The sequence below is a fragment of the Nilaparvata lugens genome, chromosome 2, assembly GCF_014356525.2.
Source record: "Nilaparvata lugens isolate BPH chromosome 2, ASM1435652v1, whole genome shotgun sequence".
Classification (NCBI taxonomy): domain Eukaryota; kingdom Metazoa; phylum Arthropoda; class Insecta; order Hemiptera; family Delphacidae; genus Nilaparvata; species Nilaparvata lugens.
Window position 1 is genome coordinate 36,649,161 of NC_052505.1, and position 22,231 is coordinate 36,671,391.

Genomic DNA, 22,231 nt, shown 5'->3' on the forward strand with positions numbered 1-22,231 from the left:
TTCACCAACCTTAGACAATAAATGCTGTTTCAAAAGATTGAAAAGATAGCATGCCGCTTCCAAAATCTATGGATATGGTTTATGTACTATATTATATATATATATATATATATAATATATATATATATATATATATATATATATATATATATATATCTGTGAGTGTAGCGTAAGGGACACACTATTATTCCTCACCAACCATATAGCATATAATATATCGAACTCTGTCACTCCCACTCAACCACATCACTCTCTTACACATACCCTTTCCTTCGGGCTCACTCTCTCTCACTCTCTCTCTCTCTCTCACATGATAATGAATTAAAACGCAGATTTCTGTCTTTGACACTAATATCATGCTTTAGTTAGATCAATAATGTTTTAATTGCCATCTAAATCTAGGTGAACTATTTGTAACACATAAACTAATAATTAAAACCACCCTAAATAAACCTTGATTAGTCCCAACCGATATGGTTTACAGTAACTTTAGGGACATGACAATAAGACAATAATTGTGGGTTGGAAACGTAATTTTGAATATTTATTATAATAAAATGTAATCCCATTTTTCTGGTGCTCCAAACTCGTTATTTAATAATAAACCTACAGTTTAAGAGCCATCACTGATAAATATGTCACTTAGTATAAATACTGAAGAACAAAAATCATAAACCTTATTCCGGGACACTTTCTCATTAATTCTTAATTCTCGTATAGCCTATGTGTGTGATAAACGAAATTTGAATTTGAAATTACAACATTTTTTGAAAAACATACAGTTTTGAATTACGTGCTTATTCTACGAAAATTGAAACCCCTTTCTTAGCTGGCGTCTAGGAATAAGAAATATATTGACCGATAAATACAAACAATTTTGATGTAGATTAGGCGAATAGGCCTTGTCTAAAGGATTCAGCTTATAGTCTGTTATACAATAAATGAGCAATTCAATTCATAACATCTTAGTAGTCATCTTATGAATAGTGTTATCATTCATCAAATCAGTCTTATCAAGTCATAATTATCATCACCCAGTACAATTGAATAAATTAAGTCATACATTGAAAAAAGACATAAACTATTTATAAACTCACAGCACTGAATATCATATTTTCAACAATTTGAAAATTGATTTACGGAACAATAAGCATTTTCATTCAGAATTACATTTAGTGCGTTTTTTAATTTATTCAGAGGCAAGTTTCTTCTAATATAAGATAAAGGCAGATTATTGAACATGGAGTACACTAGATAGGAATAAATTTCAAGCTCTTACTCAATCTGACATTAGGAGTTACAATACTCTAGTAGTCCAGATAACAGTAGACCTCACTGAACATCCTTTGCAATGTGGTAACGAGAATATTCAGCCACCTACTAGAAATGCTATCTACTAGGAATAAAGTCATTGTAATAATATCAGGGCTTTTATAAAATGTTTGCCAATGGCCCCACTAAGAAATCTGATCAGGCTGGTTGGAGACTTCCAATCAACCATACATTACATTACATTACCAGGGCTACCAGACATTGTTTTGCAGTAGTCGTACTATATCATAATGGAAAAAGTAGAACTTTGATATGAAAGTAATGAACTCACTCCGCTACAAATAAAATCTATTGGTGTGCTAATCTAAATGTTGCACTACTTCAATCCTGTAAAAATGAATACCGGTATAATACTTATTCTGAATTGATGGAATCCCAAGTCCCATTGCGCTTATGATAATTTTAAATGTTACTTTATTAACTCAGTAAGTTCAGAAAGTTATTGCTCAGTTGAATCAGAGCTACGATTAAAAAGATGATTTGGGAATTATCAAGTGGCACTTTTTGTTTTTCACTGGGATTTTCATTTTGTAACATGTAGAGACGCTTGTAGAACAACAATCTGTTAAATTTTTTATGGGAAAGATTTTATGAGGAAAATGAAGTTTTTCATTGACATTATCATCCGTAACTCGGAACGCCATGATAAATCTTGGCATCTAAAGCTGCGTTTACATCAAAGTTATTCACGAAATGTTAATAACTTAATCCTCACAGATTATTATAGATTGAACGGCACATGAAAAACACATATGTTCATCATGTGTATGATAAGTTATGTTCAATCTAATAGAATCTATAGAATCTATTGGTGTTGACGCAGCTTTACTCTGTGACTGTCTGGAGTTAATATTATATCAATTTGAATTTACAATTCGAGACCGCAGCTCGGAAAAAGAAGAGATGATTAGCTCATAATATCGGGGACCGAGCTTCGCTCAGGAGTACAAAAGCATAAACAATTTATTACGAGAGAAGGAATTATAATGAAAAACCATTTTGGCCATGTGGTTTTTAAGAAGCGGTGATGAATAGGTCAGTGGCAGGCTATTTGGCTTTTATATATTCCATTTCATATTCATATTGATTACTCTTTCGGGTTGAAGGTTATATGTATACGTATTAGATATATTGGAATAGTTATCTTGGAGTTTGGTAGAAATATATTACATTTGCATAGAACTCAATTTATTTATTTATTTAAGTTATCTTCTATCTAATTCTAATAGGTTACCAACCCATCCCTATCTTATATGATAAACCTTCAATCATAATCATATACCTGCATGATTAAAAAACAGCAGACATTCAATTTATTAGAACAAATAATGGAGTGCCTTCAAGTTCAGATGTAGGCAACACGACTAACTTCTTCCTACATTCGCTACCTTGTCTCTATGACACAAACCTTGCTTCTGTGAAACACCTTGTTCCAGTGGGAACTTGCTTCTGTGAGACTGCCATTTATAGCGCTACTACTTTGGACGGAGACCTTGTCTCTATGAAACTGCTTGTCTCTGTGGGAACTTGTTCCTGTGAGACTGCCATTTATAGAAATACTTGCTCCTGTGAAACTTGTCTCTGTGACACTAATATCGTTCAAAACCACTACTTGTCTCTGTGAGAACTTGTCTCTGTGAAACATCCCCATTTCTTCAAACATATACTTAAAAAATCTTTGATTTCTAATGCATGTGTGAAATGGATAAATTTGGTTCAAGAAAAAAATTGAAATCTCTTATGAAGAAAACAATACGTTTAATTTTGTTCTAGTTGAAGTCGAGGATGAAGTGACAACGGTGATAGGTTTGAGGATGCGTTGCAAAGAACCCCTAAAAGTGGCGAGCACATCTCAAATCAACTCATCTCGCACAGGCTCAGGGACATTGGAGATTCATTTACCAGTGAGTTCGATTAACACCAGAACAATTACCAGTCTTCAAAATCATGATTCACTTGGAAACGTAGAAATATTGAACAGTAATAACAATACTTAATGAATCTTCTATGTCAGTAGATCATGTAACTCGGTAAATTAACATTTAGTATGCCTATTGATAATACGATTTCTTTCTATATCAATAAACTTAAACAAACAAAAAAGATGATATGATTACATTTGTATCAACTAAACAATTATTATTTACAAAACTATTCACATAGATTACAAGAGATCGTTCTAGATTAATTTCTTTAGAGAGCATTATCTCCTTTGCAGTTTTACTCGGATCCCGTCCTTTGGCCTCAGAATCAGTTCTCCCAAGAGTGTGAGATCCTCTCTCCTGTCTATCGCCTCTACACGATATTTCCGGAGGATACTTGAAGCGATTGATTTCTCTTCTAGTAGGGCGAACTTCTGACCTGGAATATTCATGAGTCATGAGTTAGAACATTATTATGAAATGGTTGATGAATAGGACTTGGAATATATAGAGTAGTAGTCATAACATTATAATTCGGATTTTCAATAATTGAAATGGCTACTTGATTTTTATAAAATATTGCTGAAGAAGTACAAGAAACAGTAAATAGAATGTATAAGGAACAATTTTAAACGATGCCACATCATATTTTCAAGTTTTAAACATCACTTAGAAATCTTCCACTTCATTTCAGTGACAAATTCAGGTTTAAAAATTATTTTATTGCGACAAAATTGTGAGTGAATGATATCTTTCACTAAATGTGGTCTGGGGGGGGGCTACCGTTTCTATGGAAATACACTGCATTTAAATGATGTTTTAATTCAATAAATCAGTATATTCAAGAAAATACACTGGTGTTATAAGTTGGAAAACTTGAAATGCCTATTCTCATCATCAAAATGTGATTCAATGTATGATTTATAATACCGTAAACTTGGAAAAATGTATTAGATGCAAAAAAAATGAATGAATACAACGTAGCCTATATTTTTTCGTTCTTACTCGTGCAATAACAATAGAACTTATAGACTGTGTTATTGTTATTCAAAGAATAATATTCTTATACAACTATATTTTTAATGAAGTATAATTCATTTCAGAATTTGATTTAATTTGATTCAGTTAATTATTTAATAACTTTCTAATAAAAACTTTGTTACAAAACTTTTAATAAATCGTTTATAACTTTTATCTAATGAATTTTCAATTTAATTTATTTCAGTTGTATAATATTCTTATCCAACTTGATTTCTCATGAAGTATAATCTATTTCAGAACCTCAAGGCTGCTCCAATGATTTCGTCATCAATAGCCACCTCAAACCCAAATCAAAGTAAGTAATTTAGCCTAGGTATTCAATTGTGTGAAAATTGAATGAATGCTTTTGATTTTCATAGATATTATCAATATTCAGTTTTTGGTAACATATTAGAGATAATCACATTTTGAACATGAAATGTAAGTGAATATTTTAGTCAATTGAGATGAAAAATTATAGAAGAAAAAAAGATAAATTATAAATTAAACTACCTATTGAGCTTGGAAGTTGTATGAGATTATGTGTATCACATTCAATATAATTTTTGTATGGAAATTATTCTTGAAATTTTACAGTATTTATCTTTTTAGTCGAAGGCTGAAAAGCTATTTGTATGAAGACTTTATCTTTTTAGCCAGTCAACCCAATACTTAACAGCGTAATAAGCACAAATTAATTATGTTGTTTTAGCATAATATATGTATAGGCAGGTTTGCTCTGATATATTTATAAGTTTGCTCACCTATACAGTTCCGTGGTCCAGCACTAAATGGAATATAAGAATAAGGATGTCGACCCTGGATATTTTCAGGTAGAAAATTATCAGGATTGTAGACTTCAGGATTTTTAAAAACATTTGGATCCCTGTGTAGTGCGTAGATAATTATCATTGCTGTTGTTCCTGAAGGCACCAAAAAGTCTCCTGGAAAAGAATAGTGCGAAATGGGATTCATATTACAAGCATATCAATCTTTATTTTGAAACTGAATCTGAAGTTTAATGATCAAGAAAGGTTCAGTAAAAACTTGCGAAGAAGTTTCGTCATTTTAATATTGAATATTTTTTGTTTTTGTTTAATAAATTTTATTCCAACGTCCAACTTACATATGAGTCCTGGAAAATGAACATTCAAATGTTCTACTACTTGAAATGGAATGAACACATTTTCAATGTTATTATAACTGTTGAAACTTGTACTTAACAAGGAGTTTTTTTGTTGATCCTGTAATTTCTACTCCAATTTTTTTCGATCTCCTCCAAGATAGAGAGGAGAAAGTCGTATTAGTGGAAACGAATGCATAATCATAGAACAATAACAAATGTATTTAAGATATAGGTTTTACAATTTTTACATAAACTGTACTTTTAATGGAACTGAGAAGATAAACAACTTGAACGCATTGTGGATGAATTTTAAGAGATAATTGTATTATTTCAGTTGACGTTTGGTATTTTGATCTGTTAATTCAAATAAAGTCAATTTCTAATATCAAAATACATCAGTACAAAGTTATCCAATACAAAATTGAAAGAATAAGACTTTGATATTGTCAATACCACTTAAAGTCTTATTCAATATCAAAGTCTTATTCTTTCAATTATGGAGAAATACCACAACATCTCATACCATGCAATCAAATTATTATCCAATACTCTTATTCAGATCAAATTTCATGCAATGTCCCGTAATTAGATAATAAATTAAACTTTGAATTTATCCTGTATAGTTCTGAACAACTCTTCGTGCTCAATAGAAACTTAAGAGTCTAATAAATCTTGAAAAATGTAATTTACATCTTATTTTAATGTATTTAATGCTATTTTACAAACTGGTATTCAATTTATATTTCTTTGTAATTTGGTCATTTCATGTTTTTATCAATTTTGTCCTCGTTATTATTACTAGTTTCAGTTAAGGTCTTACCAAGCGTGACATCCTCTTCCAATTTTCTGGCCAGCATTGGAACACTAGGATAAAGTCTAAGTGCTTCTTTTATACAGCATTCGAGATACTTCATATCATTCAAATCTTTCATCGTGAAAGGTCTATCAGATCCTTCAAAGATTGAATCAAGCTCGGCAACGACGCGATCCTGAAAAAGTGAGGAAATTTATCATTAAAATATTAACATCTTTAACACTGAATAACTTTCTAATTATTATAATTATTCATTCAGTTGAAATCTCATAAGATTATGAGGTATGGATTTCAGTATCATGCTGCCGTATCAATATTCTTCCCTTAAAATGTTTAAGAATAATAAATTTATTCTTACTAATATTCATCCAATCATTGATAACTCACTATCAGGTTTTCTCGATAGTGAACAAGACAGTTGTACACAGTAAATTGTTTCAAGCTAGTAATAAGATTATTTATTTAATCAATACTGTAGTAGGTAAATGTCTTATCATTGATTTGCAATAAGTTTCAGTTTCAACTATTATGCATGGTTTTACTCAACCTAATTTCAATCCAAATTAGTAGGTTACGGTACATTACTCGTTTCAACGTTTTAACCCAAGAATAAAGCTAGAAAATTGGAAAAATTATATTCATTTTTCCTGGATGTTTCATATTCTTAGCTACAAAAGATAAAATGTTCAGTTTATTCTTAGATTTAATACTACTAATATTATTTGAAGTTAATTGTTTTGATACCAAAAAATCTATTCCTCCAATTGACTCACCTGAACTTCTTGATTGCTTCCCAGAAGTAGTAACAGCCAACAAAGACCTGCTGATGTTGTATCATGACCCTGTAAAATTATTGAAACAAAGTAAAATATAATAATAATTATAAACGGAATAAGAATTGAAATGACTGGAACTTAGATCATTTGTTATTGATCCAGTCTGTGTCATAAGACATCACATAGCGTTGCAATGATTTCTTGTATTCATTGGTTGTATTTCTACTTCATACATTATGCATAGATCTCTTTTCTGTATACGGCTACTTGTAATATAAATATAAATAAAAATAAAAATCTCAGTACCCTTTTTGAAATATTTTATCAAGTGATATTTGAAAATGATCACTAGTGATCACTTGAAAATGGCATCAATGTCCGAAACATGTGTGATAAAATATTTCAAAAAGGGTACTGAGATTTTTATTTTTATTTATATTTATTATGTATAGATCATAGCTGTCAAAGTTGAAAGATGATAGGAATGTTTTTTCCGTGCTAGAATACTAGATATTGTGTTGCATATAAATTAGTAAATAGCTATCTCCAAATGAATCTTACTGAGTTGCAACCGGGAATTCACATTTGAAAAAGAGATTGACGGATGAAAAGCTGAAGAGAACATTATGTTTAGACGTCTCGTCTTTATCTAATGAAGAGCAGATGATGAGATCAGAGTAACCTACTCAATTCAAAGCTTAGTTCAATGATGACTGTTATTGTCGAATTGAAAGCAGAAATTTGTTCCAAAGATGCGATAATAAATTTATTAGCGCACGATGCGCAGATTGCTTCAGAAAAAATCTCGACATTATAAGCTGAATTGAGATTGTTGAAAAACAATAGATTGTCTTATACTCATGAGGATTTCATAACGCCAAGTGTTACAGAAGAGCAAGGCCTTGTGAGACTAGTCCTGTTAGCGTGAATAATCTATTTGCTACACTTTCCTCAAATGTATCGTTAACATCCACATCAAAAAAATTTATAGTGAAGACACAAGTTTATAAATCTGCAACACCTCTAAATGAACTTAAGCACACCTCTTTAAAAGTCAGTGCAGACAGTCGTCACACTAGAAGGAAAAGGAGATTGACTGTTTTGTCTGATAGTCAGGGCAAGCAATTAAGTAATTATTTGCAGCTTTTGGATGATGAATTTGAGATATTTGTATACAATAAGTCTGGTGCCAAGCTGAAGCATGTTATTCAGCATGGATTACAGTGTTTTCGTGATTTTTCTGTGAACGATATAATCATAATTTTAGGGGGCACACATGATTTTCACTTGAATGAACCGTATCAATTAACCCTTCGCCAAGCAATGGACTCTCTTGATACGAACATCATTGTGCCGTCCTGATTTTATGGCCCTACTCATAATGATGACATACAGTACTATAACTCTTACATGTCTCGAATGGTGCATAGCTATGTCGGCGTAGCGAGACTCCACCACGTGGAAATCAACGACTTTCTTCAGAAAACCCATTGCACGAAACAAGGCCTACATCTGAATAGACACGGGAAAAGACTTGTCACAAAACAATTGACAATGAAGATTAAGCAGGCGGCTGTAAATGATTACTCTTCTGCTACCGGTGGCAAACAAATTCCCTCATGGAAGCAAGTAGTGTTGAAAATCAGTGCCACAGTCTCCTGTGATTCAACACATTGAATATCTGCCTGTTATGCCCCCTAAGTCAAATTCTCCCATGTCATGCAGCCCAGAACCAGTCAGAACATTTCCAGTGAGTTTAGTTGATGAAAGCTCAATGCAGTTGATGGAAGAAGGTTCATTTAATTCGCAAGAAAGTAATAGTATGATTAAATCATAGATGAGAGTATCCAACGTCCCACATATTTGTCTCCCTTTTCGCAAAATTAATGTCCTCGACTACCTATAAATTCCCCACTTAAAGACAATAATTGTTTTTTAGAGCTGATATCTGTCCTAAACCAAACCGTATGAATAGAACACAACTAAAAATGTTTCAGACATTTGTTTCAAGTTAGTAATACGAAAAGAAATAAGAAAATATCAGACATCTTCCTTCGGCAATAGACTCTCTGGAAATCACCTTAGAAGATATTGAACCATACATTGTTGTCCTTACGGAACACAAGGTGTATTCTCATGAATTGATTCATATAAACATTTTAAACTATGACCTTAAGACTTTCTACAAAAGGAATAACTTCCAAGGTGGTGGAGTAATGATATTTTGTAAAAAGAACTTGCTCAATGTTAAACAGGTGCAACTAAAAAAGTATCAGAGCTCATAGAGGACAAAGTGTTCGAAGTATCTATAGTATAGAATACGTGAAAAAGCGAAAAAAGATACTGATATTAGGATTTTAGCCCATAGGTCTCCTATCACTGCTAATGAGAGTGTTTTTTTGAACAGGCTTAATCTCTTGAAGATATTGTGTGTCACAAGGTATAGTAATGTAATGATTGTGGGGGATTTTAACATTGATGTGACGAAGCATACCAGAACCAGTAGGGAGCTGAGAAATACACTCTCCACATATGGCTTTTACTATATGGTAAATTTTCCTACCCGAATAACAGAGACCACCGTATCTGTAATAGATCATGTTTTTACAAATATTGACAAATCAACTACAAGAGTGACAGGTATAAACACTCAATTATTAGATCATGACGCACAATTAGTCAAAGTAGATGTAGAAAACTTTGAAAATAGGAATGGAAAAGATGACAGCTATATTTTCAACTATTCTAGAAGTTTTTCTAGCGAGAACTTTGAGAAATTCAACTTAGCCTTAAGTAATGAATCCTGGATTGATGTGTTCAACTCGGACGTAACATGTAAATTTAAGACTTTCAATAATATTTTTCTAAATTATTTTAATATGTATTTTCCTAAAACTTCAGTTAAAGAAAATACCAACCAAAAGTCTTTGGTGACGGCTAAGTTAAGGATGGACCAAAAAGAGCTCCTCTATCAGTCTAATAAAGCTACCGTAGGTTAACTAAAGACAAGAGAATTCAAATAGACCTCAACAAAAAAGTAGGGAATTCAAGGCTAAATTAATTCAAAGGAAAAAAATGTTTTATGACAAAAAAATTTAAAAATCCAATAACGTGATTAAAGAAACCTGGAAAATAATTGATCAAGAAGAAGGAATTAAATGGAAACAAACCTTTTGATAACATTACTTTGAAAAATAATGGACAATTCTGTTCAGATCCACAAAAAATAAGTGAACTGCTTCTGGATCAATTTACTAGACAGGATAACAATATAGGTGTAGGGCAATCGTCACATACTAAGCAGGCTGATAAGTTTACTAATTGCAGATTCAAGTGTAGAACTATAGACCATGTTGAACTAGAAAAAAATATCTCCAGTTTAAAAAATAAATACAGCTCTGGTTATGATGACTTCCCAATTGCCATTAAAAAAAGGCTAAAAGTTCTCTTCTGGTTCCACTCCTGCATTTGATCAATTCTTCATTAATTACTGGAATATTTCCTGAACAATTAAAAATTTCTAAAATAATTCCTGTACACAAGAAAAACTGTAAATATGACATAGCTATAATTATAGACCTATTTCTCTACTACCTGCCTTATCTAAAATTTATGAGCGTGCCATGTCAGAACAATTATTAGAATATCTAGAAAAGAATGATTTACTCGATTGTTTCCAACATGGGTTTCGAAAAGGAAAATCAGTGAGGACGGCAGTCACACAATTCATTGAATCCGTGATCAACTGCATTGATAAATCAGAAAAGGCTGTTGGAATTTTCCTGGACCTCTCCCAGGCTTTCGACAGTATCTCACATGAGATCCTGCTAATGCGATTGGAAGGGTTGGGTGTGCCATGTGTAGTAGCTCTCAAATGGTTTAAATCCTTCATTCTAAATAGACGTTTCTACGTACAAATAAACCATTTGAATGAAAAAAGATATATGAATACATACAGTTCCCAAATGAGAACAAGTAAATTTGGAGTACCACAGGGTTCAATCTTGGGTCCTATCTTATTAATTTGCTACCTTAAAGGTTTGCCACAGCTGGGTAACACTGAACTAGTTTTATGTGCAGATGATGCAATTTTGAAAAATCAGCCCAATCCCAACAAGAAATCGAGGAACAATCCAAAATAAACCTTTCAGTTTTGACAAAATATTTGAAAGAAAATAATCTACTAATAAACCCAAAAAAAACCAACTTTGTAACTTTTACAGCTCAGCAAAGGAAAATGTTTAATCCCGTGATTGGAATTAACAATATAGAAATATCAAGTTTTTAGGCTTAGCCATCGATCAGCACTTAAAATGGAGAGATCATGTAGCAAAGGTGTTATCAGGAATATCGAGTGGTGTGTACGCTCTTAGAAGGATGTCTTTTTTTGTAATCAAGAAACTCTCAAAACTATTTATTTTGCCTACATCCATTCAATTATTTCTTTTGGAATTTGTCTATATGGAGGAACCACAAACAAAAACATGGACTCAATTTTAAAATTCAAAAAAACAGCTATCAGAGTAATTTTAAAATTGAATTAGAATCAGTCAGTAAAAGAACATTTTCCCACTTTAAGGATAATGACAGAGTATATCATTTACGTATTTGAGACAATTGTAGGTGTTAAGAAAGACCTTGACAAAGCTCCAAAACTAGGACACTGTCATGAATAGCTAACAAGAAACAGGGATAAGTTGTTCTTAGACAGACATAAACTGGAGTTTTATAAAAAGAAGCCTTCCTACATTGGGGCAAAATTTTACAATTGTTTGCCTCCCGAAATTCAAGAAGAGGAAAACTATGTTAAATTTAAAAATAGACTAAAATATTTCCCAACAAAAAAAGCCCTTTACAGTGTTGAGGAATTCTATACAACATAATTTCTTGCTTGTTTATTGTATTATTTCATGATATTCTGTGATAAAGTATAAGTTGTTTATTATTTTATTGTATGTGACACTATTCAATGTACTATATGTATATTATTTGAATAAAAATATTTGAATTGAATTGAATATCCATACTTTTCCACTAACTTCTTAACTTTAAAATTTAAGTTTGATATTAAATATTATTATAATTTTGAAATTGCAATCACATGAAAATCAACATCTCTAATATACATTTCCTAGGTATTGCAAATGTAGCCTTACAACAATATTCATTCCATCTTAATCAAACTTGTAAATCCTTGAATTTTAAAAGGATTTTTCATTTGATACTTGCTTAATGTTAAGAATGTGTATCAAGTAAATCTCCCTAACGTTCATGTAAAGTCTGTAACGTTATCATTATATAATGTGGTATGGGTGAAACTGAGATGCTGTAACGTTATTTCGTTATTTGTTTATAGGATAGTCCATCTTCGAACGCTATCCAAATTGTCCAGGAACGACCATTTGGAATTCCTTAAAGGATAGGTGAGTTCAGTAACTTAATCAATTTTTAGGTATTGTACTCCTTTCCCAAGAGAATAATAATTATTATATTTATAATAATTATCACATTCTTTTGAAATATTGCATTACAGATGTGATATCTATTACCGTATGTTTTATCATTATTGTTTCCATCTTATAAAATATTTATACGCTTCAGAACCCACACCAATTATTGCTTTATACTAATTGATGTAATTATAATTGTATTATAAAAAACTATTTTACAATGAATTTTATACGGTAGGTACTGTACCCTATTAATTGTATATTTTTAATTTGTTTTATCATGAATTAGGTCCTATTTTTTCCAGTGAAAGCAAACAAATGAGTCGACAAAAATATTTGAAACATAGATTTTCCCATCAAGAGTACTTGTGTGATAAATTTACCTCAAACATGAAAGTATCCACTTCTTCACGAATGTCTTCATCCGACAACACCGTTCCTTCCTTGGAGGCCTCAATTAACAGATCAAGGAATGCCAACCTCTTCTTGCTACCTGTCACATGAAATAAAAATAATCTACAATCTATGATTTCTTGCAAATACCTTAAAGATGCATAGACTCATATGCAGCGCTAGTGTCGTACTTGGAATTGAAATCGGCTATTGAGGGGGCAACCTATAAGATTATTACATACCAATGCCTTTGTAATCTATAATAGTACAATTATAGAGATATAATATCTTGTGCTAAAATACTTCAATAGTGGCCTTCAATTTCAAGTAAGAGCTATCATTGGGAAGGCATAGACATTGTGGGTATATATCATCATCGTAAGAGATAAGCTATGACTGGCTAGACGTCAAGTGTTTCGGCTCCGTCTTTCTGTTGCTTATTTGGTGGGTTCTACTGTGTTTTTTGAGGCGTATTTTGACAAGGTGATTGTCTAATGTGCTACGAATGTCTGTGTGAAGTTATTTGAAATTTTATTCAGTGGTTCTCTACCAAATTGAAATTGAAGTGAAAATTTATTTGTATCATTGGAAGAACGGTGCCGGGCTGTGTTGTTTTTGCCTGTCTTTTCGCTTTCGCTACGATCAATTCCTTATCTACTATGGCTTCCAGGAATAAACCTAATACTCGCTCAACTAAGGACGATGATGATAACTCCGGTTCTAAGTTAGAGGAAAAATTAGACATTTTGATTCAAGAAATGGCTGAATTTCGCTCAGAATCTAGGGAAATGACCAAATCTATAGATTCTACTCATGAAAAAAAAGATGAATTGAAGCAAATCGTACAATCTCAAAATGTAGAAATTAAAAAGTGTAGGGATGAAGTGGACTCACTAAAATCTGAAAACAAAGAACTAAAACAGCTAGTTGTGAATTTGAAATCGGAAGTTAATGGATTACAACAATTTCTAGAATTAACTGTGTTGATATACAGAGTGTACCTTTCTCTAAAGACGAAAATATTTTCAATGTTGTGTTAGCAGTCGCCAAAACTATCCAATTTGATTTAAAGCCCGGTATGGTGTATGCTGTTAGATCTAAATTGGGTAAGTCAGGACTCAATCCACCTGGAATTATTATAAAACCTATACGACGATGGGACAAAGATGAGTTCATTCGCCTGGCCAAAGTCAAGATTTTTCATTGAATATATTTTTTTTCAAAAAGTGTGGATCGAATGGAACTTAGCATTTTACTTCTATATTGATCTACATAGATAAATCAGATGATAGACTTGTTCTTCGATTTTTTTATCGACATCAATGAGTATGAATGATAATTTTCTTGTTGTTTTTTTCTGTTAGTTCTACAAAATGCGAATATGAGATTATTATTATTTTCTCTATTTTTGCCTGTCTTTGCAATGGACTGTTTTTTTCTTTCATCACATATTTTTATTTCAAAGTAACTATGTACTCATTATTTTAATATTGATTAATAACTTATGAATTATGAAAGATTATTTTTCATTTTTGCCTTTCTTCAAAATGGATTGGTTTTTTTTCTTTCATCATATATTTCTACTTCAAAGTAACTATGTACTCATTATTTTGATATTACTTCAATACTGAATTATGGAAGTAGAGGATCTCTTTGAATTGTATGATAATGATAATCTTTTGACTAATGAGATAGATGCCTATCTGAATTATATTCTATCTGAATTATATTATCTTTGAATTGTATGATAACAATAATAAATAAATTCGTATGGCTTTTGTTGGTGGGGAGTTCCTTGCGGGAATGTTCCACCGCCTGAATATATAATTTAAGCCGTCAATGGGCCTTACGACTGTCATACTTCAGCCGGGACCGACAATTTAACGTGCCCATCCGATAACACGGGAGTGATCTGTTTAAAAAACTTTTGGCTCTCAGTGGGGTTTGAACCCGGGATCTCTATGCTGCTACGCAAGCACTCTATCCACTAGACCACGGATCACTCCTAATCATTATCATAATAATTATCATTATCATTATCATATACCTATCATTATAATAATGATAATCTTTTGACTAATGAGATAGATGCCTATCTGAATTATATTCCCTCTTGCGATTTCAAAGATGCAAAGTTTTATAATATCCTTACAATGAACATACGTAGTATAAATAAAAATTTCAATGAATTTTTATGCTGCCTTGAGAACAGTAAAACCAAGTATGATATTATTGTGCTCACAGAAACATGGATCGCTGATGGTGTTCCATTTCTCTTCAACATACCTGGTTATAAAACTATAAACAAAAGTTCAAAGCTGAATAAATGTGATAGTCTTTGTATAAGGGAAAGCTACAAATTAAAACTACTGAGCTGTGATATTGATGAATGTAATGCTATTTGTCTCGATGTCGAAACATTAAGTGGGAAGTTTCTGATTGAGACTCAGTCTCAATAAGAAATCAGTTATGATTGAGACTCAGAGCCGTACGGACGCTTGCTGCTGCCGCTCTCGTTATCTTAGATAGTACGGAGTTCGATAAAAGTGTTCTTGTTACGGTCTGCTTGAAATATTATTCTATAGACTTTACGTATTTTGTGTTGAATTACAAGTTTAGTTGTCACACAAATATAATGGCCGATATCTGCAACGTATGTCTAAAGTCACTTAAGAACGTGAAAGTGAAAGTGTTGTGTAGTGACTGCAATAAGAGTTTTCATGGGAAGTGCGTCAACCTATCCGCCGACGACGTGAACTACTTGTCGGACCAGGGCGACGTGTGGCGATGCACGCCGTGCTCCCAGCTGCGACGCAAGAGTATGGTGCTCGAATCCAAATCCACTGTCACATATGATGACATTTTTAAACTAGTCAACGAGCTCAAGGAAGATATCAAGCGTGTGGAAACTAGTCTCGGCACTTCGTTAAACTCCTGTCACGAAGAGCTAGCTGAAACTAAAAAAATCGTACAGGACCAGAAGGAGGAAATCACGAAGTTAGTCGAAACAATTAATGAGCTTCGAGGTGAAAATAATGGACTTCGTAAGCAGATTGCTGATCTCCAGTTGAGGGTCGACGAGGCTGAGCAGTATTCGCGACGCAATACAATCGAAATTCACGGCGTACCAGTGCAGAAAGGAGAAAATGTTGTCACCATAGTCAAAGATATTGGCCGATCGCTTGGTTTCCCGGTGAATGATTCTATGATAGACGCCTGTCATCGCCTGCGTTCCAAGGTGGGTTCCGGAAGGCATCCTGGCATTATTGTCAGGATGGTAAGGAGGCTGGATGCAGAAGAGCTGCTGCAGAAACGACGGGTGAAGCGTAATTTCAACACGCACGACATCGGTCTGACGGCGAAGCCAGCGGAGCCGGTCTACCTGAATGAGTGCCTATCACCAGCCCGACGTACCTTGTTCAGTGCGGCTCGGAAAGTGAAGAATGAAAAGAACTATAGCTATTTATGGGTTAGAGGTGGAAAAATTTTTCTTCGGAAAGAACAGGGTTATCTGTGATCACGGTCACGAAAATGGAAGATCTAGAAAAACTGTAAGTCTTTTCAAATTCTTAATGTACTTGTTTTATAAATTCCCTATATTATTTTTTTTCGGTAAATTTATAAAATGTATTTCCTTTTATAACAATTTTTTATTTGAGTTTCTGGTTTCAATTATTGTTTTCTTTAGAACTGACAATGGTCAAAATGTAATAGGCCTACTCATTTTATGGTCCTGGTTATTATTCAGAGTTATTTTTCAGACTTATTGTTATTCAGAGTTCAAAGTAAATTTTAATAATAAATTCTGTTCATATTCATAGTCACTTCAGAATTGCGTATTTGAATTGTGTGTTTCAAGGAATATATTAGTCGAATTGGTTAAGAGTAAAATAATAAGAATTAAATTTAATACTCATATCCGATTCTAGTCAGTGTTTAGTATTTTTAAATCAGAATATTAGAAGTCTTAGACAGAACTTTGATTTGTTTTTGAGTGAGCTGAATAATATGAAAGTGTCTCCGGACTTTATCATCTTGACTGAAGTTTGGATATCTACAGATGAGATAAATCTGTTTTGCATCGATGGGTATAATTCATTTGGTTTCTGTAATGATAATTATCGAGCAGGAGGCGTTGTTGTTTATGCTAAGTCCCGATATAGATGTAGCGTAGTGAGAGGTGTAGATATACAGACAGCCGATTGTTTGCAGCTTTCCTGCTCTGTTGATAGCATTGAATTCATTATTTTAGCAGTTTACAGATTACACAGTATTCCGTTAGCACAATTTATCGAAGATATCGGTAGCTTGATAACTCCTTTCAAAGGAAAGAATTTAATTTTCACTGGAGATATCAATTGTAATATTTTGCTTGAGGACAGATTGTCTGATTCTTATCTCAGCCAGATGGCTAGTCACGGATTAAACTGTCTTATTGATAAACCAACTAGAATAGTAGGTGATACCCAAAGTTGTTTAGATCACTGTTTTATCCGATTTAGCCAATTGAAATTTACAGTTAAATACAATGCACATATATTACACCTTGGAATAACTGATCATTCAATGATAATTCTAGAACTGGAAATAGGAAGGAATTGTAATATAAAAGATTCAAGTAATAAAAGTAACTTGGTGATAAACTTCAATGAATTGGAAGCCGAATTACAGAGGCTGCAATGGGAGAGCGTTTTAGATAAGAGTTCTGTTTCAGCTGCTTTCGATTTATTCATCAGCCAGTTATCAGATCTGATAGAAAAATGTAAATATAGTAAATCTAGAAATAGTACCAATGCACTACCTGATAAATTAACTCCATGGATTTCAGATTATTTATTTAGAGGTATTGATAGGAGAAAAAAATTGTACAAATTGATGATTTCAAGACCATATGATGTAAATCTTAAAGAGTATTACAAATCATTCAGAAACAGGTTGAAATCTGATTTGAGGAAAGCTAAGGAAGAGTACTACATGAATGAATTTGATAATTGTTCTGGAAATGTGAGGAATCAATGGAGAATAGTAAATAGATTGATAGGAGAACGAGAACCCAAGGTAGAAGTTACTAGCTTAGTAGTAAATTCGCATACTGTCACTGACAAAGAACGTATTGCTAAAGAATTCAATTCATTTTTTATTAACATTTCTCAACAGTTACGAAATTCAGTTATTTTTACAGAAGATCACGAAGAAATAGATTCCCGCTTCACTTGTAAAGATATGCCACATTCATTATTCTTATTTCCGACTGACGAAGCAGAAGTTTTAAAAATAATAGCTGATCTAAAAAGAAATAAATCCCCTGGAATTGACAACATTAATAGTTATATTGTAAAAAAATTGCCATTCATATTGCTGGAGTTCTGAGTGAACTTTTCAATTGGAGCATGAAGACTGGTGAATTTCCTGAATGTTTGAAGATTGCAATTGTGATCCCAATCTTCAAGCATGGTAACAGAGAAGAATTGAATTGTTACCGCCCAATATCGCTGTTGCCTGTTTTTTCCAAGATTTTCGAAAAGATAATAAAAATACGATTGATAAGTTTTCTCAAAAGATTTGATTATTTTAGTAAAAATCAATTTGGTTTTAGAGAGGGCTTGAGTACCGAAGATGGTTTGGTTACATTTCTTGAGGATATTTATAATAGTATTAATGAAGGTGAAAAATGTTCAGCCCTGTATGTAGATATCACTAAAGCATTTGATACAGTAGACCACTCAATATTATTGAAAAAGTTGTATGCAGCAGGAGTACGAGGTTTACCTTATAAATGGTTTGAAAGTTATCTCACAGACAGAAAGCAGTGTGTAAGAATTGGTGGATGTTATAGTAATTTTGAAGACATTGTACATGGAGTGCCCCAGGGTTCTGTATTAGGGCCTATTCTATTTCTTGTGTATATCAATGACCTATGTAATGCTAAACTAGATGGGAAATTGACTGCTTTTGCAGATGATACAGCACTTACATATTCAGGAATTGATTGCGATGCATTATATGTGAAAATGAGTGCCGACTTGAGAGTCTTAAACTACTGGTTTAGTAAGAATTACATGGTAATGAGTGAAAAAACTAATATATGATTTTCAACCTAAGAGGAGATCTATTCTTTAATACACCATTGTCGTATCACCGTTACTCATGCGCTGCTTTAGATAACTGCAACTGCCTGACAATTGAGACTGTGAGCACTATTAAATACCTTGGTTTAGTTATTGACTCAAATCTATCTTGGAAGAAACATGTAGCTAAATTAAAAAAAGAGTTCTGTAGAGGGATTAGGAGTTTTTACATGTTGAGAGAGCTGTGCCCCACTGGTGTGATGATAAATGCTTATCATGCTCTCATTAGTTCCAGGATGAGTTATGGGCTCGTATTATGGGGTGGGACTTATGTCTCAACACTTTATCCCATCATAATTCTCCAAAAGTCCTTCATTCGTATTATAACCAGAACACCTAGAACTGATCATTCATGGCCGATATTTGTTCATCTCAAGATACTTCAATAAGAAATCTTTATGTTTATAAAGTATTGAAGCTTTTTTTTCTTAGGAGTTTGAATGAAAATCTCATTAGAGATGTGAGATATAACTTTAGACGGTTTATGGTTCAGGTTCCACATTCGAATTTAACGATATTCCAACATTCATATTATTTTAATGGTCCTAGATTGTTCAATCTAGTGTCGCAATATCTAAATTGCCAGGAACTTTCACATTCATTTCTGAAATGTTTGAAAAACTACCTGCTCAGTGTTAATGACTGTGAATCATTTCTGAAAATTGTAAGATGATATTCTCATAGAAGAAATTCCATTATTTATTATTATTAAATCCTAAATAATAATCTAATTAACATATCCTTTCTTAGAGTATGCATTTTGCATTGTAAATTTTCTATTTTTTGGTTTTATCTCTGTATGCCTTTTATTTTTCATAATGTAATTACTTCATCCTTGTTTTCATGTGATGGGCTACCGTAGCAGAAAAAAATGTATTTTCTTTTAAGTTATAATTTATTATGCCAAGTTTATTTATAGAGCGGAGCGGCCTACTCCTCTGAGTATTTTTAGTTGTTTTATTAGGAGTAGTACACCCCAATCGGGCTTATGCCTAGGGGTGTCCACTTTTATTTCACATTTTTTTATATCTTTCTTTTCTATTCTGTATTATGTTTGTTTGTGAAATAAATGAATTGATTGAATTGAATTGAATTGAATTGAGTTTCTGAGATTGATAGGAATCTATCGTTCACCGAATAGTAAAATTGATGAATTTTTGACGAGCTTAGACAAATACTTGAGTGGCATTCCTGACAATATTGATATTTGACTAACAGGTGATTTGAATTTAAACTTGAATCACTTTGATAAATTTGTTGCTGAATACATTTATATTTTGAGTAAAAATGGTTAAAGATCCCTTATAAAAGGTAATACCAGAGTCACAGAATTATCAACGTCTTGTATAGATCATATATTTTTAAGATCTAAGGATAGATTTGTCATATATATATAAATAGCAATATCTTGAAGACAAATCTAACTGACCATTATTCAATTTCGCTTCACATAGTCTATATAAATGGAATGTTGTCAGGAGTGTCTTATTGCCTAAGAAAATTAAAAAGATAGATTACGCTGAATTGAAAGAAAGTTTGAGCACTGAAACCTGGTCCCAAATTGTTCATAATAGTTTAGTCAGTACAGATGTTTTGATAGAAAATTTTCTAAATATTATTTCCAACCATATCCAACTGGCTACTTATGAAGTATCTAGATCCCATAACAGTAGACCATTGAATCAATGGATTGTTCCTGGACTCATAAAATCGATAAATAATAAAGATGAAATGTATAAACGGCTGAAAAAAGAACCACTCAATTTAAAACTAAAGCAAGACTTGAAGAATTATAAGATAATACTAGATGAATCAATAAAAATGGCTAAGGAAATATATTACAAGAATCAAATAAACAATTGCAAAGGTAATCCTAAAAAGCTTTGGAAAAAAGTAAATGAAATCATAAACGAAAAGTCTGTAGAGAATGAAGAAATTAATATTGATCCAGAGACTTTAAACAACTTTTTTGCTCATGTTAGGGAGATGCATGCTCAGTCAATTTATTTATTTATTTATTTACAATGCAAATAACACTAATGTAATAACATTGAAAGATAAAATAATAAGGTAGTACTTGTGCTATTTTTCTTCCAAATTTATAGATAACAAAGTCCAAGATAAGGCTAGAATCTCACGTGTACAATTTTTATAAAATTTTGGTCCAAAATAAACATTAAAACTATAAATTTTGAATTTAAATGGCTTGAATTGATAAATTAATTAGAAATATTCCACTCAATTACCACTTTTAACGAATCATATTGAGTTATTTAAAAAATTTGGAACTATTCAAAAAACACAAACTCGTAAACACTAAAGCTCAGCTGACAAAAAGTCATTCTGAACTAAAATATTCTAAACCCAGACATAACTTTGCTAATTCGTTGTTCTTAATTCCAGTTTCTCCTCTTGAAGTGGAGGATACAATAAAAACTTTAATGCTAGTCCTGGAATTGATGAAATTAGCAGTGTTACTTTAAAACAGATAGCTGAGTTTATATCCTTACCAATTGCACATATTGTAAACACTATTTTCACTAAAGCTTTTTCCCCAAGCCATTTCAAAATTGCCAGAATTGAGCCAATTTTTAAAAAAGGTGATAGGAATTATCCCTCCAATTATAAGCCTATAAGTCTACTTAGTAATTTAGCTTGGATAACTGAAAAATTGTTAAAAAAACGCTTTTTTGATTATATAATTAAATATAATATTCTTGAAACAAATCAATTCGGTTTTCCGACAAACAAAGGTACAGAAAGTGCACTAAGTCGTTTTTTGAGTATAGTAATTGACAGTATGAACAGAAATAAAAAGACAATGGACAAAAAGGCTTTCGATACGGTTCCCCATGATAATTTATTTAAAAAATTAGGAAATCTAGGAATAAGAGGCATTGCTCTTGATTTGTTAAAAAGCTATTTGTGTGATAGGTCGCAAACTCTTTCACTAAACAATTTAAATTCATGTGAGAGTGCTGTGCGGTTACCCCCTATTGGATTGCCTCAAGGAACAGTTTTAGTCAAAAAATGGTTGGACTCAAATACCCTTAGTCTTAATATCTCAAAAACCAAATTCATAAATTTTGCTGCAAATGCAGGTGGTCAATCAAATGCAGAATTCAGAATGAAGCTGCATTTGAACTGCACAGACACTCTCACCTGTGACTGCCCATCTATTGAAAAATTAATGAAATTAAATATCTGGGTTTAATAATAGACGAATATTTGAGGTGGAGTCCACACATAACTTTCCTTCGCAATAAACTA

The 22,231-nt window shown here is 32.3% G+C and overlaps 1 protein-coding gene across 1 annotated transcript in view; it reads right to left on the bottom strand.

The window, feature by feature from the left end:
• Positions 1 to 3,070: 3,070 nt before the first annotated feature.
• LOC111055719 (cytochrome P450 4c3) overlaps positions 3,071 to 22,231 on the bottom strand; it is a 28,093-nt gene continuing 8,932 nt past the window's right edge. Inside the window, exons 9-13 of the mRNA XM_039421108.1 lie at positions 12,824 to 12,933; positions 6,988 to 7,056; positions 6,221 to 6,389; positions 5,039 to 5,218; positions 3,071 to 3,693 (exon numbers count right to left, since the gene is read on the bottom strand). Of these exons, the coding sequence (XP_039277042.1) occupies positions 3,536 to 3,693; positions 5,039 to 5,218; positions 6,221 to 6,389; positions 6,988 to 7,056; positions 12,824 to 12,933 (686 nt within the window). The 3' untranslated portion in view covers positions 3,071 to 3,535. The remainder of the gene's footprint in view (positions 3,694 to 5,038; positions 5,219 to 6,220; positions 6,390 to 6,987; positions 7,057 to 12,823; positions 12,934 to 22,231) is intronic.